This window comes from Nymphalis io, chromosome 10 (genome assembly GCF_905147045.1).
Source record: "Nymphalis io chromosome 10, ilAglIoxx1.1, whole genome shotgun sequence".
Classification (NCBI taxonomy): Eukaryota; Metazoa; Arthropoda; class Insecta; order Lepidoptera; family Nymphalidae; genus Nymphalis; species Nymphalis io.
Window position 1 is genome coordinate 10,136,465 of NC_065897.1, and position 15,605 is coordinate 10,152,069.

The following is a 15,605-nucleotide window of genomic DNA, read 5'->3' on the forward strand; positions in this document are numbered from 1 at the left end:
AATTATTGATCTCTTGTAAGTAACAAAATATGTATTCAAAAAATTAAATAAGTCATAATACTCACAGAATCCATCAGCCGATAATGTTTTGACAAAAGGATCCTCATGATATAGTCCATTGAAATACAAATCGTTGTATTCACTTTGTGAATGGTAATCATATTTCCTGGTATATGTTTGCTGTGATCCATATAAATCATATTTATGCCTTTTCTGAGGGTCCTTTAAGGTTTCATAAGCCTCTGTGATTTCAAGGAATTTCTTCTGATCACCTTTGTCCTAGATCAATAAATATTCGAATATTAATAGATAATAAATAATAGAAAAAGAAGAAAGTAAAATAAGTTCATAAACAGATGGATTCTTAATTGTAAGTTTAAATTCCAAATTGATTTAATTTTATATGTATTTTATTATTACAATTTTATTTCTATTGTTCTGTTTAGTTTTTTAAAAATAAACACATCAACACCAATTCATCAAGCCTCTAAGATAAGTGACCTGATTACACTTCAACGGATTCTGTATTATCATGTTTCATAATAGTAGAAGAACATGCAATATCTAGTGTTCACCCACATTCTGCCCACACACATTTAACACATGCCTATTTTTGTACATAAAACTTCTTAAAAGACCTAGAATTTTAAAATATTTTGTTGTTAAAATTGGATATTATATAAAAAAAAATTATAATAGTTTATTTTGAAAAACTACTTTTAATAAATAAATAAATAATATTAAATATACACACATGATTACAGAAATAATTAAAATGTTTGAAACAAATAATTAAGACAAAAATGTTTAATTGTTGTTTAATTTTCTATACTTACGGAATTTTTATCAGGATGTAATTTAACAGCCAGCTTTTTGTATGCCTGTTTTATCTCTTGCGTTGATGCAACTTTGGTTACCCCTAATATTTCATAGTACGAAACATCGGTCAATGCACTTCTGGTTAACATCAGTAGGACTAGAATAAACTTAAGCCTAAAACATAATAATAGCCTAAAGCATAAAACACAATATTTACACAATACTAACAATTTATAATTTCCACTAAGTTTTGTTGTTTTCTACTCACATTTTTATTTATATTATAAAAATCGAGGAATTGAAATCTTACAACTTATTATATTCTTACGTTCACGCTACATAGGTTAGTATTACATTCGACAATATTGTTTTTCCATTTAGGAATTAGGATTTATTTAAGAAGCAGTATTGAATTTTGAAAGTTGAATTTAATATTATTTAGTTTTGATTTTGATATTTATAATTTTTTATTCCTTCGTCTTCAAAAAAAAAAGCTAAGATGTTATATCATACTGCCACATCTCCAAAATGTAATCAAATTAATTTTTTTTTTCAATAAATTAATTTATTTAATTATAATATAATTCTAGATATCAACTGTAATATTACATATTTTTACTCATCATTAAAAGCTTCCAAAATTGAAACCGAGTTATCTCTTATGTGTCCTCTCTTTTATACGTAACATTGTCAGAATATTTTGCGCTCATCTAGCGTAGATATACACCAGAAAAAAAATGGTTAACGATTACGATGACAACATGTAATCATCAATCACGATTTCAGTATGACGAAAGTAATTAAAAAGTAAGTTAGTGAGTGTACCAAGTGCCCTAGAGCATTCCCGCGCGGAATCAATCTAAATTAATCTGTAATCGTAATTGATGATTACATATGTTTACCTACACGTAGTAATCGTAATCGTTAATCATTAATTTGACTACATTTTTCCCAAGTCTATATACTTATATCTCTCTATATATTAAGGAACAAAACATTTACCTTATGTGAATTTTAACGTAATTTTAAGCTTAATAGCTTACTCTTAACTCTACTTAGAGGTTAAGTCTTATTTTATTTAATATTTCTGTAGAACTATGACTGTGAGAGACATAAAAGTAAACAAAAATATTTATATATAGCTCACAGGTATTATTATTAGGTAAAATGTGAACCTTAATATATAGAAAACGAAACAAAATATTTATAGATTATTAGTTTTTGCCCGCGGCTTCTTAGTAGGTGGTTAATATTTAAAAATCCTATCTCCTTTCTTGGGGTTCAAGCTTTTCTTATACAAAAATTTAATCAAAATCGGTACAGTGGTTTAACCGTGAATGCGCCACAGACAGGTAGAAATACTTTTGCATTTACATCAGTATAGATATTGTTATCACAAATGTCTGATTTGAATGTATCACAGCTTTAATAAAAACGTTAAATGATACGTCATAGGTAATACCTAAACGTAATGACACGCACACTGTTAATGACAAAGATAACTATGTGTATAATAGATAAATACCAAATATCTATTATACACACAGTAAATATCAAATTAAAATACCCCTCACTTGGTGTTGCTGGGAAAATACTTAGTGCGTTTTCATACATTGTGCAATAAAAGTCGTTGCGACATTAGAGGCAATTTACGAAGAATCTTTGATTACATGTATTCGTACAGCGTCGGAAAGCAAACATGTAATGGACGTTCCCCATGTGAGCGTTAGATAATTAAAAAAAAAAAAAAATTTCAATCAAGATCCAAAATAAATTTATTAAAAATTTTAAGCTATAAAGAGAATGTTGTATCCATTTCCAATTAATTGTTGCAAAAAAGGAATTTTGATGTCGTCCTTAACCGTTATTCTTTTAAAACAGCCAGTAAATATTCCCACAGCTTCGCAAATGCCTCCTTTCCTCTCGAGAAAAAAGTTTGGTGCTAATTCCAACACGCTGCTCTGATGCGAGTCCATGGAGATATCTTTGTAAACTTATTATTTATACTTCTATTCTTATAAATTACTTAGTGAATTATGAAACCAGCAAAGATATATGTTCTAAGCATTTAAACTAATAGAAATAACCACTTGAACAATATTTTTTATTAAGTATCACAAAATGATTGAATCAAGATCAATGTCCTTTATTTTATAAAAAAATCTAAAATAAACATAATAATTATATACATTTTTCTTTAAGGCTTTCATGCCTAATTTTTAATAACTGGCAATCACGGTCGCGATGTGCAAATCGCTATGATACGGCGCGTATGTAAAACAGTATACGTTTATAGCTATAATTGTGCCCTTTAATCACGATGAAAGTTTTATTAATGTTAAATTTAAACTTTGTCATGTAGTAGTAACTAGCAGCCGCCTTGACTAATGCGTAAAGGCTAAAATATTTGTGTATTTTAATACTAATAAATTTAAAGTACACATAAGAACCAACAGTTTAATTTTATTAAAATAACTAAATCATACTTCGACAACCTTGACATCTGTAATCTTTTTTTTTTTAAATTGATAATATAAGTATCTCAGATTATAAACGCAAAGGAAAATGGAGTGCGCTGAATATAATATAATATAAGGTAAACAAAGCAATACAAACTTCTGTCTTCTGTTAGTACGAAACGAAATGTCTGTGCTCTCAGTTTTTAACTGTTTCTTAAAATTATAAAAAAATGGAAATGTACGTTTCACAGTACCTGCCTGCATTTTTGTAAATATCTATAATTATTTATTAGGAACCTAACAATTGGTAGGTGTGTCAGGTTACATTAAAAGCCTTGGAAGTAAGTTAAGGTAAATCAGAACGAAAACTAGAGGGAAATAAATAAAAACGGCACGGAATAATGACAAAAAACGTATAGAACTTTATATTTTTAAGTTTTATTGCTTGTTTATATTACTAGTCATAAAATTTAATTACAAAAAAATACAGGCCTCTATGCACTTAATACTTGATACATAAATCTCAATACAATTATGGATTGATATCTGCGTTTAGTTTTATATATTCTGAGATATGGAATACGTTTAAGATACCTGTTTTTAACCACATTTGTCTTTACCTTTACGAATAGGTAATGCTAATTTAAAACATGCTTAATACCTAAAGATCACACATTATTTACGCTAATTATATAAACATTAAAAATATTTTACACTTATTACATATTTCCATGCATATTTCATATTCCTTAAAGCATATTCCTTTTATTTACTTTTTTTAAATCGTTTCTTACACCTTTTTTTATTTACTATTCAAACACCATAAACAATAAATATTTAATTTAAATAAATAATGGTTCTACAGATGTATAATGTATACCTGAAATCGTTTGAGCTTTCCGAGCATTAAGCTTAAATTTAAGTTAATACCTAGTTCCACCAATTTATCTAACTATACATACATATGTATGTATGTTCATGCTATAATCAACTTATAATGTATCACTGTAATTAAATTAAATAAACTTCTAAATCTATTTAGATTTGGTTACTTTTCTCCGTAACGTAAAGAAAACTATTATCCTCAAAATGATTAGTTCCAGAACTAGGATACATATGTTCGTCCAGAAATTTTCTTGCTTAAAACCCATTTCTTTTATTATCTCCTTTGGATATCTGCAACAATACGAAAAAATGGTAAACGTTATTAAACTTTTTTAATGATTTCATTGTATGATTTTTGTGGAACGTTTGAAACAGTTACGACCGTATGTAATATAGACCGGTTTCGTTGCTTTTTAGTAGTTTTCGAACCGGAATTAACTTTACATTTAATTTAAACTTGTAAAATAACTATTCAAATATTTTTGATGAAATCCACACCCTCTCCCCTTTTTAAGAAATTTGAATTTTACTTAGGTATATATGGGGCCAAGAGTCAGTATTTTTTATTGTTTCAGCTTTTTTTTAATACTCGTCCAATAAATTTTAAAAAATGTACGAAAAACAACCAGAAATTATACATTATCATTTGTAATGGCCTGGTTTAATGACCTGGTAATTAATTAGAGTTGAGACATTAAGTTCTTACCTCATATGACAATACAGTTGGCTCTCTGGGCACTCAAGGGGCGCTCTATTATATGCGTAGATCGAGAGAGCAAGAGCCTCATACACGTACTTTAAGAACGAGAGGAAAGATAGGTACTGCATAACGGGTGACATGTGTGACGTCAACACCAGAAAGCCCGCGAAGACGATCATAGCACATGACGTGATAGCACCAAAAAATGTCCCGTTCTGAAAGGAAATTTTACAACACAGGTTTGAAGGAGAATGCGAATTTAATCTAAAATCTAATTATTATGAATATATCGTACTCATGTATAAGCCGAGATGGCCCTGTGGTAAGAACGCGTGAATCTTAACCGATGATCGTGGGTTCAAACCCGGGCAAGCACCACTGAATTTTCATGTGCTTAATTTGTGATTATAATTCATCTCGTGCTTTACGGTGAAGGAAAACATCGTGAGGAAACCTGCATGTGTCTAATTTCACTGAAATTCTGCCACATGTGAATTCTACCAACCCGCATTGGAGCAGCGTGGTGGAATAAGCTCCAAACCTTCTCCTCAAAAAAGAGGAGAGGAGGCCTTTAGCCCAGCAGTGGGACATTCACAGGCTGTTACGGTACGGTTACGGTATGTATGTACCTACATAACATGAGTACGATATAATATGTATTTAGTTTATTTGTAATTTGGAAACCGGAGCAAGCATGTAATGCAAAATTAGAAACCAAATATAACCCAAGGCACGGACACGCATATCCATGGAGATATTGAATTATATATATAGTTTATACCTAAAAAGAGCCAAAAAATCTTTGACTGCTGAAATTTTATATGCACGACGAGAAAAATCGAAAGCTTTAACCAGTTTGTCCAATATTGGTGTATACCAAGTTACATGTAAGAAGATTAAGAAGATTATCTAAATCATAAAGGAAGAAAACTTATACACACATCAAAAAAGTCTAAGCAACATGCACTAATTTCAATTTTAGAATGTTTTTTCATTTCACATTATAACATTTTATTACTAGCTGTGTCCGCGGCTTCACCCGCGTATAACTTAAAGAAATCACTAAGAGACTTATAATATTTCAGTATATACAATATTTTTAGTTTTATTTTCGTGGGATATTAGTATTTATTATACCACCCGGATCTAAATAGGGCAACATAAAATTGGTATCACACATATTCCGACAAACTTGAATGTCTTCCCTGTGATTTATTTATTATGTCCGCTAACGCTACCTTCACAGGAAATTGTGTCCTTTCAAAACGAAAACGTAAATCTGTTTTTTTTTTTAATAAGCACTTTTTATCAACTAACCGACTAACTGGTCAATTTTTCGCCCAGAAAATCGGAATTGCGATTCAAAGGCGAAATGCTGCTTGCATTCTTACCACCATTCCACGCGGTCACGATTTGTACTATTTTTACCTATTTTTAATTTTTATTTGTATTTATTTAAGCTTTCCTTCACTTGTCAACTAACCGACTAAGTATAATAATAAAAAGTAGTAAAATGCTGCAACGAAACGAACTACCTACCTAACCTATAAACTTTAACTTACAAAGTTATTTACAAACCGAAAATAAATACGTATGTATGTATGAGTATTTTCAAACAACCTACTCAACTACCCGTTGTAATAATATGTCAGAACTATAAAAAGTACTAAAAACTGTCTATGGTGTTATCTCAACATCTTTCATAAAAATTAATATTTTATAAAAACGACTTTGCAAATAATGCATTATTTTAGAACAAATTTGATTACCATACAAAAGGTTATAGTCATAGTCAACCTTGCGCATGTACGAGTTAACCGACATATACCAGCACAAGCTGAACCCTATGACTTATGTAATGTGATTGATCATATAGATCCGAGTTCAACTTACGTTGGAAGTATATAAATCTCTTAAACTGACCATTTTTTAACTTTTTTTAGTTCCTGTAATCTTTCTATCATCATGATTTTACAGACAATCATTTATAGGTAGCTAAAGTTTTATAGGTACCCAATTCAACTGAACAGTTATTTATAGAAATGTTATCGAATAAATGTTCGACGTGATTCTTTAATTCACATAACTTTATTATTTATGAACCAATTGAAATAAAACAAACACTAAATTTTAAGTGAAGTTAGTTACAATACATTAGTGAAAACCGCACTTAAATCCATTAAGCCATTTCTAAGATTAGCGTGCACCAACGCACTGACAAACAGTCAAAAATTCTAACAATCATTGTTTTGGGTTCTATTGTGTTGACAAAAGTCTTTGTGGCAAAAAATCATGACTAAATACCAGCCAAGATGGCCCAGTGGTAAGAACGCGTGAATCTTAACCGATGATCATGGGTTCAAGCCCGGGCAAGCACCACTGAATTTTCATGTGCTTAATTTGTTTGTATTCATCTCGTGCTTGACGGTGAAGGAAAACATCGAGAGAAAACCTACTATTTACTGACTAAATATGAAATCAAAATTAGCAAAGAATACACATTTAAATTCATACATTTGCTTTAAATTTTGTGCTAAAACATAATATAATCCGCAAGGTTTATCTTTAACAAAAAAGGTTACATATCTACCTACCTTTGGTAAGAAAAGATATAACAATTGATTAATATAATTTGTAGAAATTGTAACATGATGCATGTTGCTTAGACTTTTTTAATGAGTGTACATATAAAATAGTACTTACGATGGCTTTTACACATGTGCCTATAAGATTCCCTATGGCATCAGCCAGGAGCGTGACGTTGGCGAGAACTAATACAAACATGCCGAAGCGCCATAGTTCTGTCGGCTGACCGGATAGTACATACGAAGGTGCTGAGTACACTATACTAAATGAAATCTGGAAAATCGAAGAATACAACAGATTACTAACAAAATCCAAATATATTATGACGCTATTTTTGGTCATTATAAATAAACTACTAAGGTAATCTTATTTCTTGGATATTTCTATATGCATGCATTCGAATCTGACATATACATTTTTATCTTTTCCATATACATTTTTATTATAATTAAATGACACGTCAATTATAATTTATATATAATGACTGCGATTGATTATAGTAAAATTTATATTTGTTTAAATAATTTAAAACCAAATATACCATCATAAAATTAAAGATTTATTATAATATACTCTAAGATAATTTTAATAATTACCTGTAAAGGTATACTGGTAACTAATGAAGCAGCATAATAAGTCCTGAGTTTATACCAGTTATTAAAACTTTCTTTCTTTAAAACGGGCAACTCGTCTGGAACTGTAGAACACAAAAATAAAACATTTTAGTTTAATAAGTTACTTTTTTTAACTAAAATAAATATATTTTTTATATGGGACCGCTGATCCATACGGTAAATGGTAATCTCTTTCGATAGACATAGGAGTCTTTAGAAATATGCCATCAATGTGCTGACAACTGTGACATCTATAATATTATGGTTCTTGAGCTCGTAATATGAATACCAAAGATAACACAGCAATACAAAGTATTTTCGTTTGATGGTTAAATAGCTGATGGATGATGGTTTCTCTTTATTAAACACACAAGCTATTTAGGAAGGGAAGCTTGCATCTACTGGCAACAATAATGCTTGGTTTTTATCGACATTATTATAAACCATATACATAGATGTCATGAATTCAAAACATTTATTTTACTCAGTATATTAAAATAAATTAAATACCCCTGGTTAGCTGAAGCTCCTTTACTAATTTTAGATTAAGTTTCCTCGAAGAACAAAATTACTTACATTTAAGCACGCCAGGCATAATAGAAGTGTAGCAGAGATAAGAGGCAGAGATAATGAGATAGCCAAGGTTGCTAAAGGTCTTCGATGCATCATTGCCCATGTACTGATAGAATAAGCCCATCAATATTCCCAGAGCTATATGTAATAGTATCTTTAGATGTGTTACGGTCTGTAAAGAAAAGTGGAATGGTACAAATGTACAAATGTATATATATATATATATATATATATATATATATATATATATATATATATATATATATATATATATAAGAGAAATACAACTCATCATGAGATCTCCTAAATTATCAGCCCGATTGCCTTGAAATTTGCCACAGTTACTTCTTCTCCGACGTAGACGTTCACTAAAAACGGATTTTACGCAAATCCTATCCAAAATACATTTTTCTTATTATCTACCCGTGCCAAGCTGGGACGCCAAACTAGTATAGGTATATAATAAATAAATCTTATTAACTGAATACTGTCCCGATGCATAGTATAAGGAATAGTATGATATTATGTATCATAATGCAATGTGAAATAGATATAGAATACTTATTATTGGTTGATCACGAGATCTTCTGGTTCGGCGTTTGATATCTGTGTTGGTTTTCGATCCTATCCAGTTATGACTTATGGTATAAGGGAAAACAGTTATGATATTTAATTCTAGTCTCCGCTATAAGTGACCTTCGAAATCGGTGAAGGACGTAACGATCATTATTATTATTATGTGTCAGATTATGGTAAATAGCTTATTAGACCTCACTTTATAAAAAATCACGAGTTCGTCATTTTAAATTTTGTTTATTTCTTGTATATAATTGATAAAAAGTTTAAATTTGAAACCGACAACCAGAGTAGTGAGAATAAAAAATATTAGTAACTTAATAAAACATGAAACGTTTAAATAAATGCGTTTGTATTTTAAATGTTTATAATTAAATCATTTTATTTTCCGCTTATTTCATTGTAAACACTGATTTATGTTGTAAGTTGTTTAAACTATTAATTAAACGGGAGTAAAAAAATATTCATGTATATAAATATAATATATACATTGGAGGAAACAAAACTTACCCAATCTCTATACTGTTGAATGAGGCATCGCTTAAAAAGTACATTAAATTTGTATAATTCTGGGGGATTGTTGATGACAACTGTTAATTTGCCGCATGAAAAATTTGGAGTCACTTTCGGAGATTCAATGAATGGCTTTTCATCGAAGTAGTGATGATTATAGATTTTGGCCGCTAAGAAGTCATTGAATTTTCCATATTCCCCATTAGCTATCTCCAATACTGCAATTATTTTTACCTCGTAAATACAAATATTTTAGTTGTCAACAATAAAAAAACAGCAATGCCCAAAGAAGACGTAAGTAAGTACTCACTATAGTCGGCTGGGTTATGATACTTAGGGCACTGCAGGCCTAGTGATGCTAAGTATGGGACGGTGTCTTCGCTTGGACCATCGTAGATACATCTACCCTCGGCCAAGATGTACACCTTAAACAATTTTAATATAGCAATAATTTTTCTTTAAATGTCACACTCTTAGGCTAAAGCCTCCTCTCCGTTTGAGAAGAAGGTGGAAGCTTATTCCACCATTCTGCTAAAATGTGGATTGGAGGTTTGAGACACATGCAGGTATCCTCACGATTTTTGCCTTTACCACTGAGCACGAGAGCAATTATAAAACACATAAAGCGCAAGAAAATTTGAACTTGCCATCTTCCACCTCGGCCACCTCAACCATTTTATCTTTAATTAAACTTAAAGATAGTTACAAAAATTTATAACACTTACCTGATCAAACATTTTGTATAATGATGCGGGCGGCTGATGTATTGTGAAGACGACTGTCCTTCCCGACAGAGCAAGTTCTTTAAGCATCTTCATGCAATGTGCTGATGTCAAACTATCCAGCCCGCTTAAAGCATAAATAATGAATTGATTATGTTTATTTAGATTTAGAAATATTTATTGTTCCACTTTAATGTTTGCGATAAAATCTAAAGCAAAATATAAGTAATTTATATATTATAGTAATCGACCTGGAGCCGATCTTTTCATTCCCAAGAAACGGTACCATAAAAAATAATTACTTTTAACATATATAACAATAATAATAATAATAATATATATATATCATTTAGCACACGAACTTTCCTTAACATATTATATTAATGAAACATTTTTTTGTTCAAAAAGAACATCTTATATATTTGAATGTTGTTTTCCAAGAATCCTTTTTAGTATTAGCATATCAACAACTGGTTTGTTTTATATTTTGCAAACATCCTTATTATAAAAAAAATAAAACTAATAAAAATACTCGATTCCGAGCAATTTAATACAAGTGAACTTGCTTAAACTATACAGCTCCTTTTTTCTTTCCCCATGCGCGTCATATCTTTCTTCTCTCTCATGTATCGACCTGTGCATAAGCTTGATGAATCCCTAAAATGTTATTCTCAAGTCCAAATCGATTATCGAATCGCCGCCTAAATAGTTCATCATCATCATCATCATATCAGCCGAAAGACGTCCACTGCTGGACAAAGGCCTCCCCTAAGGATTTCCACGTTGGCCGATCTTGCGCTGCCCGCATCCAACGGCTTCCCGGGAATCGTTCTAAGTCGTCGGTCCACCTTGTAGGGGGCCTGCCCACGCTGCGTCTTCCGGTTCGTGGTCGCCACTCGAGAACCTTTCTGCCCCAGGGTCGGTTCTGCGAGCAATGTGCCCCGCCCACTGCCACTTAAATTTAGCAATTCTTTGGGCTATGTCGGTTACTTTGGTTCGCCTGCGGATTTGATCATTTCTGATTCGATCTCGCAGAGAAACTCCGAGCATAGCCCTCTCCATTGCCCTTTGAGTGACCTTGAGCCTTCTTATGAGGCCCATTGTGAGCGACCACGTTTCTGATCCATAAGTCATCACTGGCAACACACACTGCTCGAAGACTTTCGACTTGAGACACTGCGGTATTTGGGATGAGAAGATATCGTGTAGCTTCCCGAACGCTGCCCAGCCGAGTTGAATTCGACGATTGACCTCTTTGTAATAATAATTTGACCTCTTCTTCAGTTTTCAGCCTTGTCAGTTGACTCTGCCCAACAGACAGATCTCTGGCGAATACTTTAGGGCCTTTGTTCCACTCGATGGCCTCTTTAATGCGCATTGTATTAAATTGGCGACTGTCGCGAGTTAAAGACTTTGAAATCTGTCTGTTGATCAGCCGATAGCTGGCAGCATCAGGGACGTCAGAATCATTTTCCGTCTTTCCTCCATAAGCCGTAGGGTAGAGGCAGAGATCTTTTTGGTTCCTTTTGTACGGCTGGTCTTGAAGGTCTTAGACCCAGCCGTATGGACAGTTTCCACAAACCTGTCGTTGTATGTGTCCACTTCCTCGCAGTCTGCTAGGCGATCGAATCGGTTTTGGAATTCGAGCTGAAAGGTTTCGGGATTTCGGATTTGAAGAGGTGATGGTCGGAGCGTAGACTTCATCAGTCGGGACCTCTGGAGTTTAACATTGATATTTAATGAGCCTCTTACTAGTCTGTGATCGCTCCCAGTTTTGACTGCATTGATCACGGAGACGTCATTAAATATTTGTCTTCTCGTCGACAAGATGAAGTCTATCTCATTTTTGGTTTTCCCATCAGGGCTCACCCAGGTTCATTTACACTGACCTGGCTTCTGGAAAAAGGAGTTCATCATAAAGAGTCTCTCCTTCTCCATAAAGTCGGCCAACATCTGGCCCCGAGGGTTACGGTCTCCAATTCCACGTGGTCCCACCTTTAACTCATCACCGAATCGTATCGTATCCTCCCCCTGTCTTCGGACTTCGGATAATCCGACGATATCCCAGTGTAGCCTGCTCAGTTCTTCCTCCAGTTCGATGATCTTGTCGGTCCGCAGTGTACGCGTGTTATATGTTGCCAGGGCCAGAGGTCGTCGGTGTTGGTAACACGAAATCTGCCGGGGATTCTTAGCACCCCCTGCCCCGCCGTTACCACAGCTGTTACCAAGGCTAGGAATAGCAGGGCTACCGGGGACTAGGGGCCGTGGTTTAGTTGCGCGAATCATTGAGGGGATATGCCATAATCGCCACGCTTGGCAGACGGGTTGGCGATCGCAGTAAGTTAGTCATAGTACTCAAAGAGACGCTGCTGCCCGTTCTCTGGTGTTTATTCCCTCGGATCGACTTCTACGCCCCCCACGGAATTAGATGGGGTGGTGATATTCGTCGCCGTCACCACACGGCAAAATAGTTCCACTTCAAAAAAACGAATAATCTTCGAATTCATATCGAAGTGTAGTCAGACTATTCCTAAACATACAAATATCAAGGTTAAGTTTTACATGAATATGTATTTTATTTATTTACATACTCACATACATTATGCAAAAAAAAATTACATTATATATATATTTTTTTAATAATGTGCTTCATATATATTTTTTATCTAAATTTGCAATCTCAAGTATACTTAAAACCTCAATATTTATAGTTGACATCGTATACTTTTTTTAAATAAACCTGCTGTTAGGCACTTGCACGTCGCTGTCTGTGTTTTATTTTAAATTACACATCGCTATTTTCGTCTTACGAGACTGTCCCGCCAATTTGATTGTCAATACTGATTAGATAAAAAAGCAATCAACATAGATAAAGAAAACTAATTTCCAGAAAAACAGACAATAAAAATATATAAAGTACATATATACCTCATTTTATAGTTATACGGAACAGTAGGTAGCGAAAATTATATCGTCGAAAGCACAGTAGGCTTGTTATAATCCAAAGCTGTTACAAAAAAACATATTTTTTTTATAGAATAGGAAGGCGGACGAGCATATGAGCCACCTGATGGTAAATGGTCACCAACGTAATTGACATTGGCATTGTCAGATATGTTAACCATCGCTTACATCATCAATGCGCCACCAACCTTGGGAACTATGATGTTATGTCCCTTGTGCCTGTAATTACACTGGCTCACTCACCCTTCAAACCGGAACACAACAATACCAAGTACTGCTGTTTTGCGGTAGAATATCCGATGAGTGGTTGGTACCTATCTAGACGAGTTTGCACAAAGCTCTTCCACCAGTATTTACCACAATGACTGGTTATAGTGAAATATTTGTACTATATACTACGAGTAATATTAAAAATGCGAAGTTACTCTGTCTTCCTGCCTGATACATACCGATCACGGTTAAACCACTGAACCGAATTTGATGAAATTTGGTATGTAACAAGTTTAAGCCCTAAGAAAAGACATAGACATTTTTTACCTAATACTTGCCCCCTTCAAATTGTTGAGAGCAGTATTAATGTCACTCAAAATACTCGAACATGTAAGGTCTGCATAACACTCATGATTCAATGCATATTAATTTATTGCTTTGAGTTAATCGTCAGAACGGGTATTAACTATAATAGACCGTCAATTATATAAAATCATTTTTAATTATGAGGAAATTTCTTATGGACTTAATTAGTATATATGTAGTTTTATTTTTATACATCATAATGTTGTTCGAAATTCATAATAGTATGTTGTTATTGTAAAATAATAATCGCTTACGTGTATATTATCTAACTAGCTACAATCTCGTATACGATGAAATGTGTCCTTGAGCATGTTTGTAAAAGATAACCCACTATCCACGTTACCAATTGTTGATAGTAATACACAAAAAACCTTTGGAACGTAACTTGCAATAATTGTATAGTATATATATAAAACAAAATATTTTAGGAAAATTGTATTGCAGTGTTTTAATTTCTTAGAGTACTTTATAGAATTTATCCGTATAATATAATATATATCCGTGCATATAAATTACACGCAGTGTAACCAGTACCGGATTTATGCCTACGCCTACAAATCAATCTGCCAAAGGCCAAGTCAAAAACAATATAATCTTATTCTACCCGCTCCCGCTAACCGGCAAATCAATCAGGCTAGACAACAACAATCACTTATTAAAAATGTTCTTATTATGAAAAGCAAGAATATAATAACTCTGGATGTAGTTATTTTATTACTTGGCTATTTAAAGTCGTTTCGTACGGTACGTATAAGGTACGTTTTAATTCTTTTGTCGTGTTGCAAATTGGTCTCGTGCTAGCATTTACGCTCGTCACCTTATTACTACATATTTGTATTTTATCCTCTCCTTTCTCGTGTTTCAAGTTATATCTTATCTAAATTAAGTATGTTAACCAATAATACTAACGTAGTTGGCTCATCCAAGAAGATCACAGGAGGGTTGTCGATGAGTTCAACGGCAATGGACAACCGTTTTCTCTGTCCACCTGACAGATTGCAACATCTTGTGTTCTCTGTACCCGTTAAACCTAATGTCTCGAGTACATCACATATCTAAAACAAAAATTAAACATAATTTTTAATCACATAATCTATATAGTTATTTATACACTCACACATACAAACACTCGCCTCCCAAAAAGTACGGTGACTGTAAACTGCAATATATATTATACATATATTTTTTGTTATGGATGTTCATTTATAAATTAATTTCAAAAACTCATTAATGTAAAAATTTCATTATATTTATGTAAAGTACGCTTTATTAGTTTCTGGAACTGTATTTAATGTTTCGGAATTGCTCAATATTCCTAGTAATATAATATGTACTGAGTTTTACAAAACAAGATTAATTATTATTTGATTATTATAATAAATGTGGAGAGTAATTATCTGATTATTATTTACAGCCAACAGTTTAGATAAGATAGATCTAAATCTTTATTACGAAGCAATCACAAATTATTTATTTTATTGTATTAGTTATTGGTGACCACAGGTCATAGACATTTCCATTGTAAGAAATAACCATCCCTTACATCGCCAATGCACCACCAACCATGAGAATTAAAATGTCATGTCCCTTTTGTCTGTTGTCTGTTACTTGCCCCGTC

The 15,605-nt window shown here is 32.7% G+C and overlaps 1 protein-coding gene across 1 annotated transcript in view; it reads right to left on the bottom strand.

Annotated features, from left to right (window-relative positions):
* The window catches only part of LOC126771186 (dnaJ homolog subfamily C member 10-like), a 74,193-nt gene that overhangs the window by 21,427 nt on the left and 37,161 nt on the right, over positions 1–15,605 (bottom strand). The window contains exons 4-13 of the mRNA XM_050490944.1: positions 14,897–15,042; positions 10,451–10,574; positions 10,036–10,150; positions 9,723–9,943; positions 8,640–8,808; positions 8,046–8,146; positions 7,567–7,722; positions 4,870–5,078; positions 837–993; positions 66–279 (exon numbers count right to left, since the gene is read on the bottom strand). Of these exons, the coding sequence (XP_050346901.1) occupies positions 66–279; positions 837–993; positions 4,870–5,078; positions 7,567–7,722; positions 8,046–8,146; positions 8,640–8,808; positions 9,723–9,943; positions 10,036–10,150; positions 10,451–10,574; positions 14,897–15,042 (1,612 nt within the window). The remainder of the gene's footprint in view (positions 1–65; positions 280–836; positions 994–4,869; positions 5,079–7,566; positions 7,723–8,045; positions 8,147–8,639; positions 8,809–9,722; positions 9,944–10,035; positions 10,151–10,450; positions 10,575–14,896; positions 15,043–15,605) is intronic.